This window comes from Rattus norvegicus, chromosome 10 (genome assembly GCF_021556685.1).
Source record: "Rattus norvegicus strain SHRSP/BbbUtx chromosome 10, alternate assembly SHRSP_T2T, whole genome shotgun sequence".
Classification (NCBI taxonomy): Eukaryota; Metazoa; Chordata; class Mammalia; order Rodentia; family Muridae; genus Rattus; species Rattus norvegicus.
The window spans coordinates 51,449,499-51,473,090 of record NC_141543.1 but is presented as its reverse complement, the minus strand read 5'-3'; the positions used below and the strand labels follow the sequence as shown (position 1 = coordinate 51,473,090).

Genomic DNA, 23,592 nt, shown 5'->3' with positions numbered 1-23,592 from the left:
AAACAAATGCAAGATTTAAAATATCATAATTCATAGGAGAGAGCCCTCGGGGGTCCTCATGTCATTGGATTTGGCATGGTTTTTAGGAGAAAGCAGAACAAACTGGTCTTGGATTATTTTTTCAAAAGTCATAAAGTCAGAAGGGAGTGGGAGTTGGGGCATCTGGGAGGAGCTGAAGATGAGTTGGTGGTGAATATGACTGAATACATAACCTATTACATGTACGAAATTCTCAGAGAATGAAACCTATTATGTTAAGAATGATTAGTACTATAAATATTATACCCAAAAAAAGAACTAAATATTATAAGACAATTAATTAAATATTATAAGACATCATGACTTTTCCAGCCAACACCCTCCTAGATGAATACTGTGGAGCCTTCCTTAGTTGTTAGTCTAGTCAGTAGTGGCCAGAGGCAATGTGGGGGTATGAAATGTGCTTGGAGCGTGCTGCTTGCCAGTACAAGGTGATCACTTGGATGGATGGATGGATGGATGGATGGATGGATGGATGGATGGATGGTGATCACTTGGATGGATGGATGCGTATCGCTCAGCAGTCCTGGAGTAGGCTACTGTGGCCCACAGCAGTCCTTCCTCCCTCCCTCAGAATCATTGTTGTAGGCTCACCTGAGAAGAAGAAGAATCAGCAAGTTCACGGGTGAACTCCTCAAGAGCCTTCACATTTCGTCCACAGAGGACCACTTTAGCCCCCGCAGCATGGAAGACTCGGGCACATTCTAAGAGAAAAGAAAAGAACTCTGATAGTTGAAATAATCCAGGGCCAATTTCCCTCCAGGCAGTTTAGTTCAGTCACCCAACCCTGCACAAGGCCTGATTCACACATACTGGACACGTATGTGGAGAGCAGTGTGGAGCTGGGGGGGTAGTATGAGCTCAGTGTAGGCCTTGCATCCAGAAGTGTGACACACATTTATAAGGAAGAGAAAGGCAGGAAGGTGGACAGGTTTTGTACAATGCTCACATTTGCCATGGTGTTCTTAAGTAACCCTGAGCAGGTATCTCTGAGAGCATCACTCTCCTGTGGTTGAAGATGCCCAGCAAGCCTAAGCAGTGGGAAATCCACCCTGACAAGCAATCCACTTCCATAGGTGGTGCCAGCTCTCCCATTGCTGAGGTCCCTGGACCTGTGTTCCAGCACCACCAATGCTGCTCTTCAGACCACTGATGCAACTGGCAGATGCACATGCACAGTTCTTTGGAAAATCAGAGAGGCTGGGCCCTTCAGGACTCCTGGCCACACAGGGTAGGAGCTAGAAGCAGGGATGGGGTACAAAGCACTTGAGAGGCCATAGAAAGTGATACTGGGCCTAAGGTCTTTCTGCTGAGAAGGTCCAGCAGCAAAAATAAGTAGGGGAAAACCAGGGTGTGCTTCTTGTTCCTTGTTTACTGTCCCCAAACATGTTGTAGCTAACTCCTGGTGCCCCAACAGAGGGCATCCCAGTGCTCCAGAGAATGGCCCTGAGTTAGGTCTGTGGGCAATTTTAGACTTCCTGTGCTTCTGTTCTATGATAGTCACCCGGGGTTGAATACCTTAGAGTAGGTAATTACTTCACAGATAAAGCACTATGAAGTATTTTCAATACCTGTCTTTGATACCTTAATCTTTTTCTGATTTTTTTTGTCATGTTTGTTTCTTTGTTTGTTTGTAAATATGATCTCTTGTATCCTAGTATCCGAGTCTGGCTTTCATGATGGCCTTGAACTCTTGGTCCTTCTGTCTCTATCATCTAAGCGTTGGGACACAGGCATGCACTATCTTGCCCAGCTAATACTTTAACATTTCCAAACTGCTCCTCAAAAGTGTTCTACAAACTAACGACCCAGCATAAGTATAAATAAGCCAGACCACTGAATGTATCTTCTCAGGACACAGGGGCCCCAGACTAACCACAGGTCTCAGAACCAATCTTAGAGGCTCAGGTGGTGTAGTGGCTTCTTAGGCCCCATGGCTCACAGATGGGACAAGCCTGCCTTTGCAGGGCAATTCAACCTCTGAAAGCCATCACCAAAGGGTTGGCAAGAAATGTGGCTGTCATTTGCTTACCTGAGAAAGGGAAGGGTCAGAGGGCTATGCAGTGTACAATGTTATGAACAACCTTTCCCTCACACAAGAGTCAGACAGAAGGCAGAATACAGTGACCTTCATAAAGGAGAAAGGTGCTCTGTCAACTGAGCAGCTCACGGGACAGAGAGGTACTTCTGTGCCCTGTGGCTGTTCCTTCAGCCCCCTGCAAAGCATTCCCCAGCACATCCGGCCAGCACTCCTCACACAGGCTTCTGGAAGGACGTGCTAGGCAGACTACTGCATTATGCTTTCAGAGCCCGTCATTTCTGAAGGGAGTCCAGCACTGCCATTCACTGGCACATCCAAAGGAGGGGCAGATTCGTGAAGGACAGACATGCTTCTACCTATTCCTGGGAGACCTCCAAAGCAAGCAGCAAAGGTCCCCAGCGCAGGCAAGGTGGGGACTGTGCACAGACCTGCAGCCAGCACATCTGAGGCTAGACCTGTTCAGCTGGCTTCCTACATCATCCTACAGGTCAGAAGCTTGGGCCTTGCTGGTTTCCTCACCCCATTTTGTCCTGTCCTGACCAAAAGTGAGGAGTCATACTGATGTATAGACAGCTTCTAGAAAATGATCTCCTAGATTCTATACGAGCTTTGCTTCCTAGAGATGCCTAAAAGGGAGGAAATGTTACACTGGGATACGGAGTGTCAGAAGTGAGAACAGGGTGGGTGCATTCCACTCTCACTTCTTGAAAAAGCCGATCCAGGGAGGCAAGAGGGCTGAGGGAAGAGGCTGGCGGCTACCTATGGCTGCACACAGTCCCTCAGCACTGCTGGTCTGCCTGGGTTGTAAATCATGCTTCAGGCTGACAGAAGCTGGCATCCAGAACATTCTGGACATTTAGTCAGTGCTCTACAAGGACAAGGTCATGTAGCTTAAATGCACAAAACAGAAGACAGACTTTTAGATCAGTCTGTCTGAAAAGGCACTCTGTAACCCTGACATGGCAGGAAGGACCACGTGGATACTCCTCCTAGCAGATCCTAGTGGGCAGCAGCATTAACCTGACAGCATGACAGGTGGTGTCTATATCTGAGGTGGCCACCTAAGGCGCTATCCCACCAATGCTGTTAAGGCCTTAAGTGGGGCAGACAGTAAGCACACCCAGTGGAGCACTGAGTACACTGTGCTCAATGGGGTTTCCTCAACCACATTTTCTGTTTCCTTCAGAGAGGCCTGGTATTGGGAGAACAAGTGCAGATAATAAAGACAATGTCCTGTGCCCCCCATGCCCCACACCCGCAGTGTCCGTTCCAATGTAGCCAGCTGTCACTTCTCAATGACTTTAAAATTCGTTCTCAAGCTAGGCATGGTATGGTGACTAATGCCTGTAATCTCAGCACCAGGATAGCAGGCCAGAGACTGTCACAAGTTCAAGGCCAACCTGCTCTGCTCTATATAACAGGGTTTTAGTCAACCAGGGCTTCACAGTAAGACCGTGTCTCAAAAAAAAAAAAAATTAAAAATAAAAAACAAACAAACTATTCCTTGCTGCAGAGATCTAAGCAGCTGCTACCCAGCCTATTAATAGTAGCTGACCAATGGCATAGGGCCTGGCATAGCTGTGCTTTAAAAAGTCCAAAGCGCCAACAGCAGATGTGAGTGTCACCCTCAGAGACCTTGCCTATCAGCATAGTGTCAGGGGACAAGGGAGCTCAAGGCCTCTCCAGCAACCTTGGCACACTACAGGCTTGACTTTTCCTATATGCTCCTGTGATAGCCATCTTCCCACACTTTTTACCACTTTTCTGTCCCTATGGCCCACACATTCGTCCCCAGCTGTGGCTAAAGGATTGAGTCAAACCTGGGTTTGGCTCCTGACTCTGCAGCTGCTGCAGCAAGTCCTAGATCGAGTTCACAGTGCCTCGGCTCTCGGTTGTGAGGGCACAGAGAGCGCTGGTAACGGTCCCTCCCTACCACACCTGTTGGGAACATGCTGCTGAGCACTAGCAGGAGCACTACTCAGCAACTACTGAGGGAAGACTGCAGCCCAGGGCTCAAGCTTCCTCCCTGGAATGGCACTGTAGCCACAGGAAGCCTCTAGGCTCTGCAGGGCAAAGGCTGAAGAAAGGGCAGGATACTCTATTTAGCATCTGAGGTGAGCCTCCGCCTGGGCTGTGGGAGACAATGACAGAGCTGCAAAGGAAAGCTTTGCATCCAGCACATTTTCCCTGAGCCTCAGACTGAAGGGCAATGGACTGAGCCGGAAGCCCTGGGTGAGGGAAGCAGGGCCCTCATGGATCTGACCTCTGACCCTGCTAAGTCCCTGATGGGGAAGAGGAAAAGCATGAAAGCCAGTGCCAAGCCCCGAAACCGAAGGCCAGTGTATCAACCAAACCCAGGAAAAGGTCAAAACACCTTTTCACCTGCTTTTCCATATCTGAAAATCCCTCCTTCAACAAGCAGCTGAGCTGAAGAAGGCCACTGCATTCCAGAAGTACCTCCTCACTTGCTTCATCCCACACAGACTTTCTCATTGCTCACATGTCCTTTTCCAAGTAGAGCATGGACAGGTCCCTTCTGCATGCTCAGCGATGCCTCTGAAGCCTGCTGATCCCACTCCTGGCATCACAGATCCCGTGACTTACCTTTGCCGAGACCTGAGGTGGCACCTGTAACTACCACCACAGCATTCCTCAGGTAAGCTTTTGAACGGGTCCGCTGGAGCAGCCGGAACAGGCTGAAAATCCCCAGGCAGCCAAACAGCAGGGGTAGGATGGTCGTCTGGGTGACCAAGTCCATGGCCCTCTCCTTGAGCATACCCTTCCTGAAAGAACCAAACCAAGTCACTAGCGACAAAGCAGGAGAACTGGGCTGAGCCAAAGCTCCTTCTCTAAGTCAGCAGCCCCCATTCCTGCCTTTCTATACAGTGAACTGGGGCCAGGATGGGAGGGGACTGGGGCCCAACCCAGCTAAGTCGAGGGCTTGGGGAAATGTTCTTCTCACTACAAGCCCAGCTCCTTGTACTGAAAGGAAAATTATACAAATTTAAGGTTTAAAAATATAAAATTAAAAGAATAAGCCCCAAAAGCCACAAACTTAGGAGTAGCAGGCCATAAAGATAAAGAAAAGGAATGCAAGAGAACTACTTTGCTTATCACAGTGTAACTGTTCTTTGTTCTGCCCCTGTGATGTTTATTTAAGCCCCTACTTGAGCTTTCCAGCCATTGCGTCCTACAGAGAGCACCCCAGGAAACCTGCGGCCCAAGCCTAACCAGAGATGTTTCAAATACAGATGCTTCATCAGTTTTGACAAACTTAAAAATAATGAGGACCTGAAGACCCTACCCTTCTCCTGATTTAGTAGCTCTGTTCCAGGAACCAGGGGGCCATAAAACCTTCCCCTTATCTCCTGGAGCCATAAAACAATCCTGTAACTTGTGGTGCCTTCCCCTTTGACATCCCCCATCCCCTGGGCTCACAGCCTCTGCCTTTAAATACTCTTTCTCCCAGCCTCTCGGGGTCAACACCTCTGTCTCCTGTGCAGGATACGTGTCGGCCCGGAGATCTCCTGCGCGGGATACGTGTCGACCCGGAGATCTCCTGCGCGGGATACGTGTCGACCCGGAGATCTCTGTAATAGGTCTCCGTAATAAACCTTGCCTTTGCTTATTACATCCAAAATGGTCTCTCTGTGTCTGGGGTCCGCGATTTCCCAAGACTTGAGTAAGGGTCTCTCTGCATGGGATCTTTCAGTACCAAGCAACTCTCAGGTTAGAGCAACCCTGCTTTGTCTAAATGGTCCAGGAGCCAATCACTTCCCAACAACAGGAAGGACATCAGAGCTTAGCCTCTAGAACAAGGATTGGAAACCATTCTGCACTACCTTTCCTGGGCCCCTCAAGACCACAGCCAACAGAGTCTCAGCTACACCCACAGCCACAAGGGCAAAACATCAGGAGTGGCTCAGGCTCCAGAAACTTACAGACTTAAACGTGGTGAGCACCAGCGCAGAGCCCTAAAGACCCACCTTCTCTCTAACCTGGTGAGTGCAGCTCCCACCCATCACTTCCAACTTAGGCCTCTGACCTCTTCGCCCAGGTTTATTAACAGGAGGGATGAATTATCTTTGTATATGATCCAGGAATGCAGCTGCAAGTAGCCATAACAGCCTCATGCAGAGCAATCTCAGACCTCAAAAAGACACTTCACAACAAACAAATTCTAAAAAGACCTCGGGAATGCTGGGTTCTGCCAAATGAAAAAAGCTCACTAAATAAACTCAATGAAGTTTAATTGTTATACATGCATAAATCATTTAACTTAATTAACACAGAGAACAAAATTTGTCTCACACACACACACACACACACACACACACACAGAGAACGTCTCATATGTGTCTATCAGAAAATGTCTCAAGGCCAGTCCTGCAGCGAGCAAGTGGACAGGCACCAAGCTGCCCCACCCAGCAGGGAGCAGGAAAAGAGCAGAGCTTCTCAGCAGAGCCCCAGGGAAACAAGAAAGCTCAGAGAACTTCGTTACGAAGCTTAATTAAGTTTGAGTCAGCCACCTCTGACAGGAAAAGCCTCCTCTTTTCACAAGATGGAAGTTCAGGTGGGTGGAGTCTTGGTCTGAGGGTACCCCTCCCTTTACCCAGAGCGGGCTTCCGAATTTCCTTATCCCTTTCAGCACAACGCCCACTCCTACATTCCATTTCCTAGTGCTCTTTTCTCTTCGCAATGTACATTTTATATTTGCCAAGAACACTGACTTAGATATAAACTATGGCACTCATGATGATATTACTCCCTTCAATTACTCTGGCCAAAGTTCATCATTGTAAGTCAGAGATGGGATCTGTCCCCAAGACTCCCTCACTCTCTAAAGCAGTGCTTTAAAACCCAAATCATCAGTAAGCGCATCAGAAACTACGCACAGAAATTAAACATCTAAATCTGAAAATCACAAAACAGGTCCTAGAACTCTCCAGGGCATAGGGAGGAATTGGTCCAGGCCTGTAAAAAGGAAATCATGCAATACTAAAAGCAAACTGGGCCAAAGGGCCGTCAGAGCTCCAAATGCAAGACTAAAATTTTTCTGAAGAAATCTGAAAATTCCTATCTATTTTCCAAAAGTCTGAGCAGGGCCAGTTACAGTGATGCCCAGCTATAATGCTAGCACTAGGGCAAAAGCAGAAGGAATGGCCAGTAAGTACCAGACCAGTCAGAGAAGAGGAAGTGGGGAGGGAGGGCACCAAGACCACCGGCCTACTCTTCAACCCCGACTCTGGTTAATCATTAGCAACTGGAGAGCCCACCTGCTCTGCACCACCTGAAGTAGAGAAACCACCTGCTCTTCAGTCCCAGCTCCTAGTCATCTCTGCTGTTTGGTACACGGAGACTTTGGCCTGAACCCCAAGACTCCTACTAGGTCAGGGAGTCAGCAGTGTGTGGCCTCACACCCAGGCTCCTCCCAGCTTTGTTTATAAAATACAGCCAGGTCCGTGTAGCCAACCAGCACAGCCCTCACTGTGCCTGTTGCTTTCTTTCCCTAGGAGCTATTATCTTTCTTTTATCTCTGTAGACTGGCTTCCTGGCTACCTGCCCTCCAGGCTCCAGTAAAAAGGCTGCTCTGTTACTTGTGCTAATATCTTTTTTTTGTTTTTGTTTTTAAGATTTACTTATTTTATTTATATGAGTACACTGTAGCTGTTTTCAGACACACCAGAAAAGAGCATCAGATTCTACTACAGATGGTTGTGAGTCACCATGTGGGTGCTGGGAATTGAACTCAGGACCTCTGGAAGAGCAGTCAGTGCTCTTAACAGCTGAGCCATCTCCCCAGCCCTTGTGCTAATATCTTTAACCCTCTCCTTTTAGTCTCCCTTTCACAAAACTCCTATCAGCCCTGCCTCCTTTCTTTCTACCATTCCTTCTGTGTATACCCCTGCCTCTACATGGCAGCCAGTTACTGATCACAGATCTCCCTGTGACAGTAACCAGTATACTAGTACACACAATACTGCTGGTGTCCCTTTATTCTCTAAAGCATTCAATGCTTAAGGAAGGAATGACTTTCGTATTGGCAACTGGCACTCCATTTTCATGGTGGATTTATTGTGGACTTCCACGGGCCAACTTGCAGTGAAGTCTTAGGATAAAGCCTGGTGCCCTGCACATGTATAGAAGAAAAGCATCACCTCACCCTACAACAGTCTGTCCTGAACACTGCAAACACCCCACTAAAGTAGAAAGGCAAGCTGAAAAAAAACTGCACATAAGGAGTAGAATCTGCCCTAGAGAAAGTATGTTGCATGCAGCAAAGCCAGAAGGGCAAAGCCATCTGTGGGGGTTTGAGTGAAAATGGCCCCGATAGGCTCACATATTTGCATAGTTGGTCAACACTCCTATGTGAAGGAATTAGGAAATGTGGTCTTGTTAGAGGAAGTGTCACTGAGGGTGGACTTTGATGTTTCAAAAAGCCCATCCCAAGCCCAGCGTCTCTCTCTTCCTGCTCCTGCAGATCTAGTAGAACTCTGAACTACTTCTCCGGCATGTCTGCCTGCGTGCCACTATGCTTCCCGCCATGACGATATGGGCCGAGCCTCTGAAACTGTAAGCAAACCTGGATTAAGTGTGTTCTCTCACATGAGTTGGTGTGGTCATGGTGTCTCTTCACAGCAATAAACCAAAGTAACTAAGAAGGAAGGAGCAGGTTGTTTCTGTGATGGGCCTGACCATGCTGCTTCTTGGTGGAATGTGGAGTGAGTTAGGAAAGCAGCTGAACACTTAATTAGGTGGGCTCATGAGCCGTGCAAGTAGTAGAAGCATGGAAGACAATGGCTCTGAGAGCAGTGTAGGCCTTAGAGGAGAAAACTTGTTAGGTGGCCTAGAGACCTGTTCTTGTGCTATGCTGGCAGATGATGCAACGGTTTGCCCTTGTCCAAAAACATCTGGCAGAAGTAGAAGTGGAGCATTTTGGATTAATGGCATTAGCAGAGGATATTTCAAGATAATCTAGTATTGACTGTGTCACGTGGTTACTAGTGGTCACTCTTAGGCAAATCTATAATGAAAAGGAGCAAACTGAGCAAGGAAAAATAAAAAGTGTACACTTTGCGGGGGAAAGGAGCACCAGGAAATGTAATGAAGTAGAGATAAAAAGTTTAAAGGAAAGCCCGACGCTAAGGGGGTGCTGACCTCAAGACAGGATCCCACCCAGCTAGGCTCCTGATTGACGAAAAGGAATTACAGCAAATTTTTTATGTATGTGAGTACACTGTAGCTGTCTTCAGACACACCAGAAGAGGGCATCAGCTCTCATTACAGATTGCTGTGAGCCACCATGTGGTTGCTGGGATTTGAACTCAGGACCTCTGGAAGAGCGGTCAGTGCTCTTAACCACTGAGCCATCTCTCCAGCTCCATGAGAAGAAATTAAAGAAAAGCTTGAGCAGAGACAGAAACCATCCAAACCAGAAAGCTGGTGAAAATGTATTTGAACAAAGAGGCCAAGTTCCAGTGCTAGCAAACAGAAGTTAGCAGTGCTGGCCACATGGTTCTTCTGGCTTTAGAGTCAAGAACACAAGAAAAGGATCATGGAATCTCCCTCCAAGGCTAAGGAAAGCTGCTGAGGCCAGGCATGTCAGAGTGTCCCTGTGTGGAGGCCCAGAGAAGCTATTGTGTGAAGCTTTGATGTTGGCAATGCCTAGGTCATTGTATACCTGCCAATGGGGAGCTGCTGACAGGGAATGGACCCAGCCCAAGAGAAATAAGAGCAATGCAGTCAACAAAGTTGAAAGGAATTAGAGATCTGAAGAGCAGCACTTTGACACCAAACATGGGAGATACAGAATTTGAAGTTTTTCCTTAAGTTTTTGGTCTTACTCTCATCTATACTGTTTCCAACCTTTTGGAATAGCAGTATATATCCTTTGCCCTTGTATATTGGAAATATGCAATCTGGCTTTTTTTTTTTTTGTTTGTTCTTTTATTCGGAGCTGGGGACCGAACCCAGGACCTTGTGCTTCCTAGGCAAGCGCTCTCCCACTGAGCTAAATCCCCAACCCCCCCCCCTTTTTTTTTTTTTTTTTGCAGGAGTTACAGTTAAGAAATTGCCTTTAGTCTCAAGAGACTTTGGATTTTTTTTTTAAGATTTATTTATTTATTTATTTAATGTATGAGCACACTGTAGCTGTCTTCAGACACACCAGAAGAGGGCATCAGATCCCATTACAGATGGTTGTGAGCCACCATGTGATTGCTGGAACTCAGGACCTCTGGAGGAGCAGTCAGTGCTCTTAACCGCTGAGTCATCTTGCCAGCCCTGAGGCTTTGGTCTTAAACAGTGTTGAGACTGTGATAGGCTATGAGAACTTCTGAAGTTGCAATAAATGCATTTTGCATTATGATATATGGCTCCAGGCTTATTGGTGACAAGGAGTAAAACGTGATAGAATGAAATATCTGTCACAGGCTCACAGATCTGAATACTTGGTCACCATAGAGTGGTACTATTTGAAAGGACTAGGAGGTGTGGCCTTGAAAGAAATACATCACTGGGGGTGACTCTGAGATTTCAAAAAGTCCATTCCAAACCCAGAGTCTCTCTCTTGCTGCTGCCTACGGATGCAGATGTAGAACCATGTCTGCTTGCACACTACCATACAACTCCCTGCCATGATGACGATGAACTAAACCTCTAAAACAGTAGGCAAGCCCCAGTTAAATACTTTCTTTTATAAGACTTGCTGTGGTCATGGTGTCTCTTCACAGCAATAGAACACTGACTAAAACATTATCTGAGTCCTTTGATATCAGACATGGAGCTATAGGATCTGCAGTTTGCCTTGCTAGGTTTCCATCTTGCTTTGACCCAGGGTTTCCTCACTGTGCTCCATTCCTCTCTTTTGGATTGGTAACATATTTTCTGTGACATTGTATGTTGGATATATGTAATTTGCCTTTTGATTTTAAGAGTTATAATTAAGAGATTGCTTTGAGTCTCAGAAGAGACTTTGGAAATTGTTTTTCCAAGTCAGGGTTTCTCTGTCTGGCCCTGGCTATCCTAGAACTCACACTGTAGATCAGGTTGGCCTTGAACTTAGAGACTGACTTTCCTCTGTATCCTAAGTGCTAGGATTAAAGGCCTGATGGATACGCTGCCATCACCACCCAGATTTTTTTTTAAAGTGTGCCCAAGCATGAAACAGCTTTGGCCACCAAGCCAGGAGGCATCAAGCTAGGATGAACAAAGGCCTGCCATCGGCTCTGCCCCTCACTGATATAGGAACAGCACCACCAAGGTGTCTCTTTGCCCATTGCCAGGGGTTGAGACTCTGAACTTTTAAACAGTATTGAGACAGTGGAAGACTATGAGGACTTTTGCAGTTGCACTAAATGCATTTTATATTATAGTATGGCTCCAAGCCTATGGGGCCAGGGAGCAGAATGTCATGGGTTTAATGAGAATGGCCTGTATTGGTTAGTTCATTTGAATGCTTGGTCCCTAGTTGTGGAACTGTTGGGGAAGGACTAGGAGGAGTAGACTTATTGGAGGGGATGTGTCACTGGAGGTGGGCTCTGAGGTTTCAAAGTTGAAGCTATCCCCAGTTAACACTCTCTGCTTCTTGTGTATGGATCAGGATGTAAGCCCTCAGCTACTACTCCCTCGACATGCCTGCCTTCCTGCTGCCACACTCCCTACCACCATAATGGTGTCATAGACTCACCCTCTGAAACTGTGGGCCCCCAATAAACTCTTGTATAAGTTGTTCATAGTGTCTTAGCAATAGAAAACTAAGACATTATACTAATATATCCAGCAAACTTCAATTATCATAAATGAAGGAGTAACAATTTTCCATGACAAAAGCTGAAGAGATTGATGACCACCAAGCCAGTCCTACAGACAATATTGGATGAGAAAGATAATTACATTCAAGAGGCTACAGAGAAGGAATTAACAAGGCTAAGACAGTTGTTAAACAGATGAGGACTAAGAAAACATCAAAGACAAACAAACAAAAAACAGCAAAATGACAGGACACAAAGATAAACCTTTCAAGAACAACTGAATGTTAACTGTCAATTCTCCTATAAAGATGCAGGCCACCATATTGGATTAGAATCTGGGGCTGGAGAGATGGCTCAGCAGTTAAAAGCACTGACTGTTCTTCCAGAGATCCTGAGTTCAATTCCCAGCAACCACATGGTGGCTCACAACCATCTGTAATGAGATCTGGCGCCCTCTTCTGGTGTGTCTGAAGACAGCAACAGTGTACTCACATGAATTATTTAAATAAATCTTAAAAAAAGAAAAGAAGGGGTTGGGGATTTAGCTCAGTGGTAGAGCACTTGCCCAGCAAGTGCAAGGCCCTGGGTTCAGTTCCCAGCTCCGAAAAAAAAAAAAAGAAAAAGAAAAAGAAAACAGATTCCTTCCTTTTGTTACCCCTAAGAAACATACTTCATCAAGAACAGACAGTGTCCTGGAGTGAAAGACAGAACTCAAGTTCCTTTCCTGTCACTATAATAAACACCACGAAAAAAAAAATAAATAAATAAAAAATAAAAATAAAAAAAAAGGGCTGGAGAGATGGCTCAGAGGGTAAGAGCACTGACTGCTCTTCCAGAGGTCCTGAGTTCAATTCCCAGCAACTACATGGTGGCTCACAACCATCTGTAATGGGATCTGATGCCCTCTTCTGGTGTGTCTGAAGACAGCTATGGTGTACTCATATACATAAAATAAATAAAAGATCTTTTAAAAAAAATAAAATAAATAAAATAATAAACACCACGACCATATGAAACTTAGGGAAAGAAAGGATTTTTCAGTTTACCCTTACAGACAATAGTCTGAAAGAAGTCAGAGCAGGAAGCAAAGGCAGGAACCTGGAGCAGATATCTGCTGAGACCCTCTGAGTCTCTCTTGGGTACATGTTCGGCTAGCTTTCCTATACAGCCCAGACCTACCTGGTGCTCCCCACGGTGATGGTGCCACCTCCACATCAATTAGAAGTCATGACAGTTCTCTACAGACATGCCCACAGGCCAATCTAACCAAAGCAGTTCTTCGATTGAGATGCTCCCTCTTAGATGACAGGGGATGTCAAGTTGACACCTAAAGCTATAACTAGAACAAACGGGGAAGATATTCCAAAGAAATGCAACCAAAACCAAGCAGGTGTCACTATTCTAATATCTGATACAAATAGACTAAAAGATACTAAATAGACTACAATGCATACCCTGTCAGAAGAGGTAAAAACAGTCACTTCATACTGCTCAAGGGAGCAATATATCAAGAAAATTATAGTTCTAAGTATATAAACCGACTGATTAATCCCAACATTCTAACAGTCGGTAACTTTAAAAGCTCCACTCTCATCATTAGACAGATTAACATGACAAAAACATAAACAGTGAAACAATATAGTTAAATGGCACCATAAATCAAATGACCCTAATGGACATCTGCAGGACATTTTACCCAATACCCAATTTTTCTCAGTAGTTCATGGACCTTTCTCTAAAACATATCACTTATTTGAACACAAAGCAGTTCACAACAAATACCAGAAAACTGAAATAATGCCTTCTCTTCTACCTGACTACTCTGGGACAATCAGGAGATGAGAGATGGCTCAGCAGTTAAGAGCACACACTGTTCTTGCAGAGGACCCAGATTCAGTTCTCACATGTCACATGATGCTAACAACTCTAGTTCCAGGATCTCTGACTCTCACAGGCTCCTGAATGTATGTGGAACACATAAAATAATCAATGGAATAAAAGAGAGGGCCTATAGTCTATGCAATTATTGCACCTGAATTTTTTTACAGATTTATTTATTAGATATAAGTACACTGTAGCTGTCTTCAGACACAGCAGAGAGGGCATCGGATCTCATTACAGATGGTTGTGAGCCACCACATGGTTGTTCACTCAAGACCTCTGGAAGAGCAGTCAGTGCTCGTAACCACTGAGCCATCTCTCCAGTCTGCCACCTGAATTTTGACAAAGCAAAAAACATACTGGCTAAAAGAAAGTATCTTCAACAACTGGTGCTAAGGAAACGGTATGTCTCCATTTAGACAAATGAACTCCATCTTTGTCTCTTACCTTGCACAAAAATCAATTCCAAATGACCAAACCTCAAGTTGAAGTTGAACATACACTTACACATACAGGAATATATAAGGATTTTCTGACTACAATTCTAGGCACACGGGCAATAAGACCAACAATCAGCAAATGAGACCTAGTAAAATTAAAAATCCTCTGGTCTACAAGGGAAACGGTTAACTGTGTGAAAAGGCAGTCTGCAGGATGGGAGACAGTCTTTGCCAACTATCCATCCAACAGAGGATTAGTGTCCAGAATACACAAAGAGCTTAAGAACTAACCAAGGTCCCAGGACCTGCCGTTACAGGCAACTGTGAGCTGCCAATGACAGTGCCTTAGCCCTCTCTCCAGCCCCTCTTTTCTAGCTCATGTCCAAGAAGCAAGTCCAAGGCTACCAAGACAATCCCCTATCTCCATGTCAGTGTCAGAGTGCTAGGGCCAGAGAACATCTTCAGGCCAGCAGGACCTTGCTGGAACAAGACAGTATGATGTATTTGAGGCTGTCAGCCTGAGGGCAACACATCTGAAGGCATGCAGACTGGTATCAGTCACAAAGTGGGGAGCAAGGCTAGAAGATACTTCAGGTCAGTCCTGGGAAGAGCAAGCACACTGAAGCACCTCTGCTCTCCAGTAAGCGCATATGCCCAGCAACCCTGCAAACAGGGTCTGACAGAGGGGTCAGTGCCAACCCCTACAATGCAACCACTGGGAGGCAACCATCAAGGAGCAGAGTGATCATAAGGTAGGGCCGTGAGGAAGAGGACCATAAGGAGGCTGACCAATTATTACAGTTCAAAGTCTCAGCTGTTCCCCTTTAATCCAAGGCAGACTACACTACTACATACTCTGACATATGCTAATATTGCTGTATGACATTTGCCTCCAAATCTCAACATTCCCCCTAAGAAAGGGGAGGCTCATGAGCACTGGATGGTGAAGAAAACATTGCATACAGGAGAACACACTCTTGAAGGTGTCTGTGACACTGTATAAAAACAACTGCTGGGAATGGAGACTCTCACCAATCACTATAGAAAGAAAGATGTTCTGAGTGTCCAGCTGCCTGCAGCCTGCTTAGGGCTCCAGGGCTGCAGTGGAAGAAGAAGTCCTCCATGTCACGGAGGGCCCACTGGGAGTGGGCTGGCCAAGAACCAGACTTGGAAACATGGGACCCAGAGCCACTGCTGCTTTGTGACTCCTGACCATGAGTTACCTCTGAAAGAATGACACAGACACAACAAGACAGACATATGCCACTTTAATCAGGTCAAGGATCCAGGTAGGAAGCAAGCACAAATATCAGATTCAGAAATGGAGACAAAACAAAGCAACTCAAGATATTTGTGGTTGTCTGTCCCGGACAGAGCTTCCGCAATAGACAGTCCCTCACTCACTACTCATCAAGGCCTATTGTGTGCTGCCTGGGCAGACACTGAGCCATAACAAACAAACAACTGTTGTCCTAAGAGAAATAACAGTGGGACAGATGAACAAAGATAAAATAAAATGTATTATTTATACACAAACACGCCAAGCAGCTAAGGACAAAAGTAAAGCCAACAGCAATAGGAAACCTAAAGAAGTGTTTATAACTCCATAGTTCCTGAGACAAAGCTGAGATCGCAAAGACTGTCTGACTGTTAGAACTTCAATGCGCAGAGAGGCTGAAATGCTGCAAGTCAGGAGCCCAGAGTGTCTTGGGCCATTGCTAGCCTGCTTAGCAGTCATTTACTCCACATCTCTGTATGTGACCATGAGACGAATGCTCTGGAATGTACGAGCTCCTAGCTTCCACCAACCAAAGGGCTGAGGATGCTTCCCACACCATCTGTGGCTCGAAGTTGAGATCCCTCACTTTTATGGAATCCAACTACCAGATATTTCCACCAATGTGCTTGCAAAGCGACTGGAATTGTGGTCTCCTTTGTTGATATTGTAAAACCTCATGAAACTATTACCGAATATTTGGGTTATATTTGGCTCCAGAATAAACTACATCATAATTCCCACTGTTTCCTGCATTACAGTTGAGAGATAAAAATTGGATTTCATACTTTTTCTAGTTATGTTCTATCCATTCAAAATATTAGCCTCTTCATATTTCTTTTCTTCTTTCAGTTAACTAAGAACCACAGGCCAGGGCCATGCTGAGAATTAACAAGACTATGGACGATGACAGGGAAGAAAGCCTGAGGCAGGAAGGCAGGAAGTGTGTGTGTGTGTGTGTGTGTGTGTGTGTGTGTGTGTGTGTGTGTGTGTGTGTGAGAGAGAGAGAGAGAGAGAGACAGAGACAGAGACAGAGAGACAGAGGGGGGGTGGACGGAGCGGGGGAAGGGAAAGAGTCTTGCCAGCCAGGAATCAAGAATTCCGACACAATTAACATTCCCTATGACAACATTCCTTTACATACAGTTCTGAGGATGTTAAAATAGCAATGTGCTACACACTAAGTATGGCTTTACTCCTATACTGGATATTTTCCAGGAGTCTCACAATCAAAACTATAACTTTTATTTACAGTGAAACATCCAAACTCCTCACACGGCCTTGGTAATCTAGGGTGTTAACCTATTTAATGCACCTCAGGGCCCTTTTTGAAGATGTAACTTCAAAACCCAGTGCCACCCAACCCCACTCCCATGTTAGGTACATTAATGTTAGACAGCCGATCTTCAGAACTTCTCAAATTGTAACAGGAACACTGCACATACTAGATTGCAACTTTTCCCACCACTACACTATTTTCAATGGTGAAATTGTACAGTATTTCTATGAATGGAATCATAAAACAAATATCCTTTGGTGGCTGGCTTACTTCACTCAGCATAACACGGTTCAATCTTAGGCAAGGTCTCACTATGTAGCCCTGACTGGCCTGGAACTCACTATGCAGACAGACCAGGCTGGCCTTAAACTCAGATCTGCCTGCCTCTGCCCACTAAGTGCTGAGATTAAAGGCTGTGTGTCACGATGCCCAAAAGGTTTTCCTTTTTAAATGACCTATCATTTTCTACTATATACCACACTTTCTTTCTTTCAATTTTGGATTTTTGAGACAGGGTTTCTGTGTGTAGCCTTCTTGTCCTGGAACTCGCTCTGTAGACTAGGCTGACTTCAAAGTCACAGAGATCCACCTGCCTCTGAGTGCTGGAATTAAAGGCATGCACTAACACACTTTCCTCCTTTCTTCTTGCTTTTTTGTTTTTGACAATCCCATGCATATAAGCAATATATTGTGTTTGTATTTGCCCTACTGCCACTGCCATTTTGTAGTTACCTTCCTTTTATTTTAGTATCAGAGAGTGAGTGCACATGTGGGGTTAGGAGTTAAGCAAGCAGTGATACGTTTCCCACTCTGCTTCATAAACCTACTTGCATGTTTCTCTCTCAAGGCCCTTTTCATAAACTACCAACAATTTGGCAAACTGTAGAGTGTGTATTAAGAGGAAAAAATGGTATTAGCTATGTTTTCAGAACTGGACAAAATACCTGAGCAGCCACATTGAACTTTCCATTTTTTTTTTTTTTATTCTTTTTTTTCGGAGCTGGGGATCGAACCCAGGGCCTTGCGCTTCCTAGGCAAGCGCTCTACCACTGAGCTAAATCCCCAACCCGAGCAGCCACATTGAAAATGGATTCATCCTCCAACTGCATGCCAGAGTAACGGAGAGACTTTGACAGCCCAGGTTATCACAGTGCCTGCTGTTGCCACTCAGCTCTCCTATATGTTTTTCCACTGGAGTTATGAGCTGCCTGTCCTTCTGTCCTGTGGTATTCAAAACAAACTTTCCTTCTGCAGTGTGCACTTGGGCGGTTCTTGGAAGAGTGAGGAGACAGCCTGTCAGCCTCTGCTCATTAACCTAAGGACCATGTGACCAGTGAGGTGGCCATCTTGTGATTTGGTCTGCATTATTTGTTGGAAAAATGCCACAAGAAGATCACACTGGGATTTAGAAGTTTCTGGCTAATACTTAGCCAGGTAGCCTTTTGTGGCCAGATTGGTCTACAAAGAGAAACAGCATTTTGGAAAAGTGAAATACCTTTGTAACCTAACATGCAATTGGTTCAATAAAGACTTCAAATTTCAAAAAAAAAAGAAAATGGATTCATCTGGGTCTGTGGTTTCAGAGGTTCCAGTCCACAGCAGGCTGGTTCCACATATCTGGGCCTCAGATAAGGCAGAACCTCAGAGTGGAAGGGCACAATAGAACAGGGCCCGTCACCTTAGTGATCTGAAAGGTGAGCCAGACAGAAGAAGCCAGGGCAAGATGTAGCCCCAACGCAGGCCCATCACGTGCCCCATCACCCCTAATGTACTATATCCCAATCATCTATTGAAATTGCAGATCCATCAGTAATTAGGTCGTGATTGGCCTCTGGATTCATGCCTTCACAGACATGCCCCAAAGTGTCTAATCTATACATCTTTGTTTGACCTATACATCTTTGACAACCAAGATCAAATATTACAGTATCTTACACTACAAAGAAAAAATTTTTACATTTAACCTTCTCAGTCCTTAGTCTCAGCTAAGACGTATTTTCCCTGTATCCCTCCACTTTCTCCTACAACTAATCCCATTACATGTTCCCCAGAACTTTTTACTGTTCTATATAGCACGTAGCAGAACCATAATTAATATTTAATCTTTATGAGCTATTTACAATCTCCTAACAACCTGAGAACTCCATCAACTTGATCATTTTTGGTATCTCTAAATGCCAAGCACACTGCTGGTATATATACAGTAGATAGGTAATAAATAAATATCTGTTAAACCAAGTACAATGAGGGTTCAATAAAGGAGCACTTGCCTAGAACACAAGAGTCCCTGGAAGGAAAGGGCGGGGGTGGGGGTTAGGGGGTGGGGCTAAACAATTTAGACACGTTGTTTAGCTTTTCTGACCTTCAGTTTTTTTTCATTTTTCATCCATAAAAATAAAACTTGTCAGCTTGGTGGTGGTGGTGCATGCCTTTAATCCCAACAATCAGGAAGTGGACGTCTCTGCATTAGAAATCAGCCTGGTCAGTCGTCAGTCTACAGAAACCCTATCTTGGGAAAACAAAACTTGTCAGTGTCAACAGCCCATACCTGCAGTTCCAGCACTGGGGAGGCAAAAGCTGAGGGATGAGTTTGATGCCAGCCTAGACTCCATAACACTGAAATGAGGAGGAAAAGAAAAAGAAAGAAAAGGGGCTAAGCTACATTTTCCTCTTAGATAGGCATGTGTGTCACCAGCACATGTAACTTTATTTTACTATTCTTACCAAATCCCTAGTTAATCTGTAACTCAGAAAAAATTTATTTACCCTTATTTTATGTGCATTCATTTTGCCTACATGTATGTCTATGTGAGAGTGTCAGATCTTGGAATTACAGTTATGTGTTGCCATGTGGTTGCTGGGATTTGAACCTGGGTCCTCTGGAAGAGCAGTCAGTGTCCTTAACCACAGAGCCATCTCTCCAGCCCCCTCAGGAAAAAAAAAAAAAAGATTGAACAAAGATTCTTTCCAATATAGCAAGTAGTTTTTCAGCGTCTATTCTCTACAAGAAAAAGAAAATTCGGGCTGGAGAACTGACTGCTCTTCCAGAGGTCCTGAATTCAAATCCCAGCAACCACATGGTAACTTACAATCATCTGATGAGATCTGATGCCCTCTTCTGGTGTGTCTGAAGATAGCTACAGTATTAGATAATAAATAAATAAATCTTAAAAGAGGGAGGGAGGGAGGAAGAGAGAAAGAGAGAGAGAGAGAGAGAGAGAGAGAGAGAGAATGAATTCTACCTAACCTTGTACTACAATAAAAATAAATGATCCCAAACGAACTCTAAATGTTGGAAAGGAAAAAGTATTAAAGGAAGGGTCACCAGCTCATGAAACAAGAAATTTCTAAGTCTGAAAGTTCACAGAAGACATGTCCCGAAAGCTCTATGAATAAACAGCTTGCTGGGGCCAGAGAGCAAATCATGGCTGACAGAGAGACTGTGGAGTGGTGACTACCAGCAAGGTGAACAGAAACCAATAGTGTATCTATCTCCCTTCCGAGATGGGCATTTCAGTGAAGCAGCTGCCTTTGAATCATTCCTGTCTCCTCTAAGTAATCCCTCACCCAGGCTCCTGTAAGTCACCTTAATACATTCACCAGTTTACCAAGCTAGACTTGGATAGACTTTGGTCTGTCCTTGCTCTCTATCTTGAGTGAACAGACATTTTGTATCTTCAAAAACAAGTTAACTCTACCTGGGTCTGGCCTCCAGCCCCTGGCCTAGTGACCTCCTGCCTGGGGAGTATCTTCAACTACAGGCGACCCAATGCCTGGCACTGGGGTATGAATCTGGGCCTCCATACTAAGCCCATGCCTGGCACTTGTAACAATCTTTCAATATAGTTTCATTTACAATGACCAATTCAAAGGCAATCTTTTTTTCCCCTGAATGAACGTGGCTTTTGCACAGAGGAATGTATCTAAAAGCCTGCCTCCCTCATTAATTTGCTACAGTTTAGCTTCCAGGACTCATCTGACATATGGAGATACTACTGAGTTTACTCTGTTGTCATGAGGAAAGTGGGTATCTAATAGGCAGACAGTGTAGGTACTCCAGTTAATTCCTGCACTTCTAAAACAAGATCTTGATGGCTGTATCACTAAAGGGTCCCCTTGACACCTGCTACTTCTCTAAAGCTTTCCACTACCCCTACGGGGTGACAAGATAGAAAAGTCTTGGGGTTGGGGATTTAGCTCAAGGCCCTGGGTTCGGTTCCCAGCTCCAAAAAAAAAAAAAGAAAAAGAAAAGTCTTTACAGGCAATTCCACTAAAAGTAGGAAGTATGCGTACCTTTGAAGCACAAAGATACCAACCTGAAATCTCTAGGTTATAAACTTCTAGGGGAGAATTGTTGCTCAAAGGGCCCGCTATGGTATGTTAGCGTTCATTATGAGAGAAGGGCCAAGGCTGTGGTATATGGGAAGCTCTAAGGACAGAGGGCCAGTGAAGTTTGTGGATATCCACAGTGGAGACTATTAATTACCATATTGACATTGCCTACACTGTGTGTTGCTCAGACAGGATGTGCTGGGCACTGAAGTAAATAAAGATCATGCGGCCCTGAGACCCAAGTTGAGATCAGCCCTAAGGAGCTAAAAGGGGAGTCCAGAAGAGTGGCACAGGACTGGCTGAAGGAGGCCTGAATGACTTTAGAAACTAAGCAGATAGTGGAGATCCTGACTGTATACGCCAGCGCCATAGGAATAGGAACCACTCGAGTGCAACAAGTGTAAGGCTTAGGAAGAGTTGTGTAATGTCATATTTCATATCAAAGAAAATCAGCATTGATATCTGCAGGGTTTGCAACAAGGGTCCCAGAATTGTCCAGAAGTGAGCAGGTTCCAAGTCCTGTGTGAGATGTTAACACCTGTTGCATTTACCGCCCTTACACTGCTATCATGCCAATGAACTCCAAGAGACTTTATTTGCAACTTGTGTAACACTTCCTGTTTTTTAGGTTTTACTGATCAGGCTTGTGAGCCACTCAAAATAATGTTTGTGATCCCTACTATTGATTCTGCCCTTGGAGCAAACTGAATAAGGCAACACATTGAAGGAAAAAAAAAAAAAGATCAGCCCTAAGAAGCCTCTGCCTGACCATGTGAGCCTCCTGGATCCTGTAGGTGAGATCCTGCCCACCACCCCCATCTCAACACAAAGGTGGGAAGCCAGAGCCATCTGGCATGTGCCTACAGAGTCTTAGCAGCTACGTCTGGGGGCTAGCTGTTGCCCTGTAAAGACATTTAATAAAATATCGCCCAAAGAGAAAAATAATAAAATTAAATACCCACCTGAGAGATAGTGCAAGGTTGTGTTTGTGTGGAAAGGAGTATGTACTAACTCTCAAATCACTATACTAAAGGCTAATGAAGTGAAGAGAAATTTATGTGTACCATGTGTTGAGTACCTGCAGTTCGTGAGTACCTGAGTACCTGAGTACGTGCAGCCACTAGCTAAGCCCTTGCAAGCAAAACCTTATTTACACTTCATTACTGCCATATTTCTAAGGTTTTAACTTAAGAAACGGTCGCTGAATGTTTAAGATATCTGCCCAAAGTTCACGGACTAACCGGCACTGTTAGGCTTGGAAGAGTGTCTAATCTAAGAAAGCTATTTTTCAGGGATGTTCCGGAGTCAGTATCTTGCTTGCCCTTAAGAAAATCCAGATCTTCTAACCATCCCCGGGCAGGAGTGCCACAAACCCGGGCGCTCCAGTTCTGGGATCACGCCGCTGTAGCTGTGCACACCCGACCTAACGCGCTCTGGGCGCAGGTACCCCTCGCAGACCCTGACACGCACACACGCAGACCAGGCGACCTCCGCAATGAGCGTGCCCGGTCAACATCCAGTCCCGGTGCCTAAACCCTGCTTCCTTTACAGTGGGCCGCCGCGGGAAACCGGAAGCCATCAAGGTCCATTGCCTCCCCACATCGGGCCCCACCTCACTCAGTCACTCAAATCAGATGTACCGCGAGCTACATCTCTAGACAGGGCACAGTCCTCTTCGTTCCCCCTCACAAAGAGGTTGCTACATTCTTAACCTTTACCTAGAGGACGGAGAAATCATGGTCAATCAACTTCATGCTCCCGCCTCGGACTTGACGTAATGCAGCTAAACTCCGTCCAATCACAACACTTGGGGGACACATGCGCTTTGGAGATGCGCCCAACATCAGAAGGGTTTAGTCTGTGGTCTAAGTGACGTCAGCCTGCTTAAGTCCTTTACCTTAAATCTTCCGGAGGAAATTCTTAGTAGTGTTTTGGGTTCCATCGGTTTTCAGAAAAACTATTTGCTCTGCAAAGCTGAGTGTGATGGCTTTTGCTGTTATCTCAGTACTTGAGAGATGAAAGGAGGCAGCTCAGGAATACAAGGTTTCCTTCGGGCTAGTCTACATGACACTGTTCAAAAAGCAAAATTAAATGCTATCGCTGCCAAGATTATTATAAACAGCAATGTGATGTTGTTACATAGATGAGAAGAGGGGGTACGGGTTTTTTTGTTTGTTTGTTTGTTTGTTTGTTTGTTTTTAAAGGAGTTTAGAAACAGACCTAGACATAAGTAGTTACTTTTTCTTCCAACAAGTAGCCACATTTAACACAACTAGGAACGTAGTATTCTACTATTATTATATTAGAATATAGCACTATTATAATATTAGTACTATTTTTTTTTTCGGAGCTGGGGACTGAACCCAGGGCCTTGCTCTTGCTAGGCAAGCGCTCTACCACTGAGCTAAATCCCCAACCCCAATTTAGTACTACTAATAGTGCTAAGTATAGGAAGTTTTTTCTTCTTTCTTCCCCCTCCTCCGCCCCCCTTTTTGGTTTTCTTAAAACCTGTGTTTTCTTCGTGTAGCCTTGGCTGTCTTGAAACTTGCTCT

General features: G+C 45.0%; 1 protein-coding gene, 2 long non-coding RNA genes, 1 other non-coding gene and 1 pseudogene across 26 annotated transcripts in view; 2 read left to right on the top strand and 3 right to left on the bottom strand.

The window, feature by feature from the left end:
* Positions 1-22,816, bottom strand: part of Dhrs7b (dehydrogenase/reductase 7B) — a 33,417-nt gene extending 10,601 nt beyond the window's left edge. For 2 of the 23 annotated variants that reach the window (XM_087570360.1, XM_087570375.1), the window contains exons 1-5: positions 22,759-22,816; positions 19,257-19,324; positions 19,071-19,169; positions 4,685-4,863; positions 634-743 (exon numbers count right to left, since the gene is read on the bottom strand). In XM_087570360.1, coding sequence (XP_087426486.1) covers positions 634-743; positions 4,685-4,856 — 282 coding nt within the window. In that variant the 5' untranslated portion in view covers positions 4,857-4,863; positions 19,071-19,169; positions 19,257-19,324; positions 22,759-22,816. Of the gene's footprint in view, positions 1-633; positions 744-4,684; positions 4,864-7,356; positions 7,576-13,011; positions 13,172-19,070; positions 19,218-19,256; positions 19,325-22,002 lie in introns of those variants that run through there. The other 21 variants (XM_087570358.1, XM_087570370.1, XM_087570359.1 and 18 more) reach the window with 14 other exon arrangements.
* LOC148002899 (uncharacterized) lies at positions 2,347-4,772 on the top strand. Its single transcript, XR_015631672.1, has 2 exons — positions 2,347-2,567; positions 4,599-4,772. It is a non-coding gene; the product is annotated as an uncharacterized LOC148002899 (long non-coding RNA).
* Positions 10,005-16,693, bottom strand: LOC148002898 (uncharacterized). The gene is made up of 2 exons (XR_015631673.1): positions 13,904-16,693; positions 10,005-10,225 (listed from the first exon to the last, which is right to left on the bottom strand). It is a non-coding gene; the product is annotated as an uncharacterized LOC148002898 (long non-coding RNA).
* Positions 11,227-11,369, bottom strand: LOC120095440 (small nucleolar RNA SNORA48). The gene has a single exon (XR_015632503.1). It is a non-coding gene; the product is annotated as a small nucleolar RNA SNORA48 (small nucleolar RNA).
* Positions 17,781-17,892, top strand: LOC148002897 (small nucleolar RNA SNORA44; annotated as a pseudogene).
* Positions 22,817-23,592: the final 776 nt, after the last annotated feature.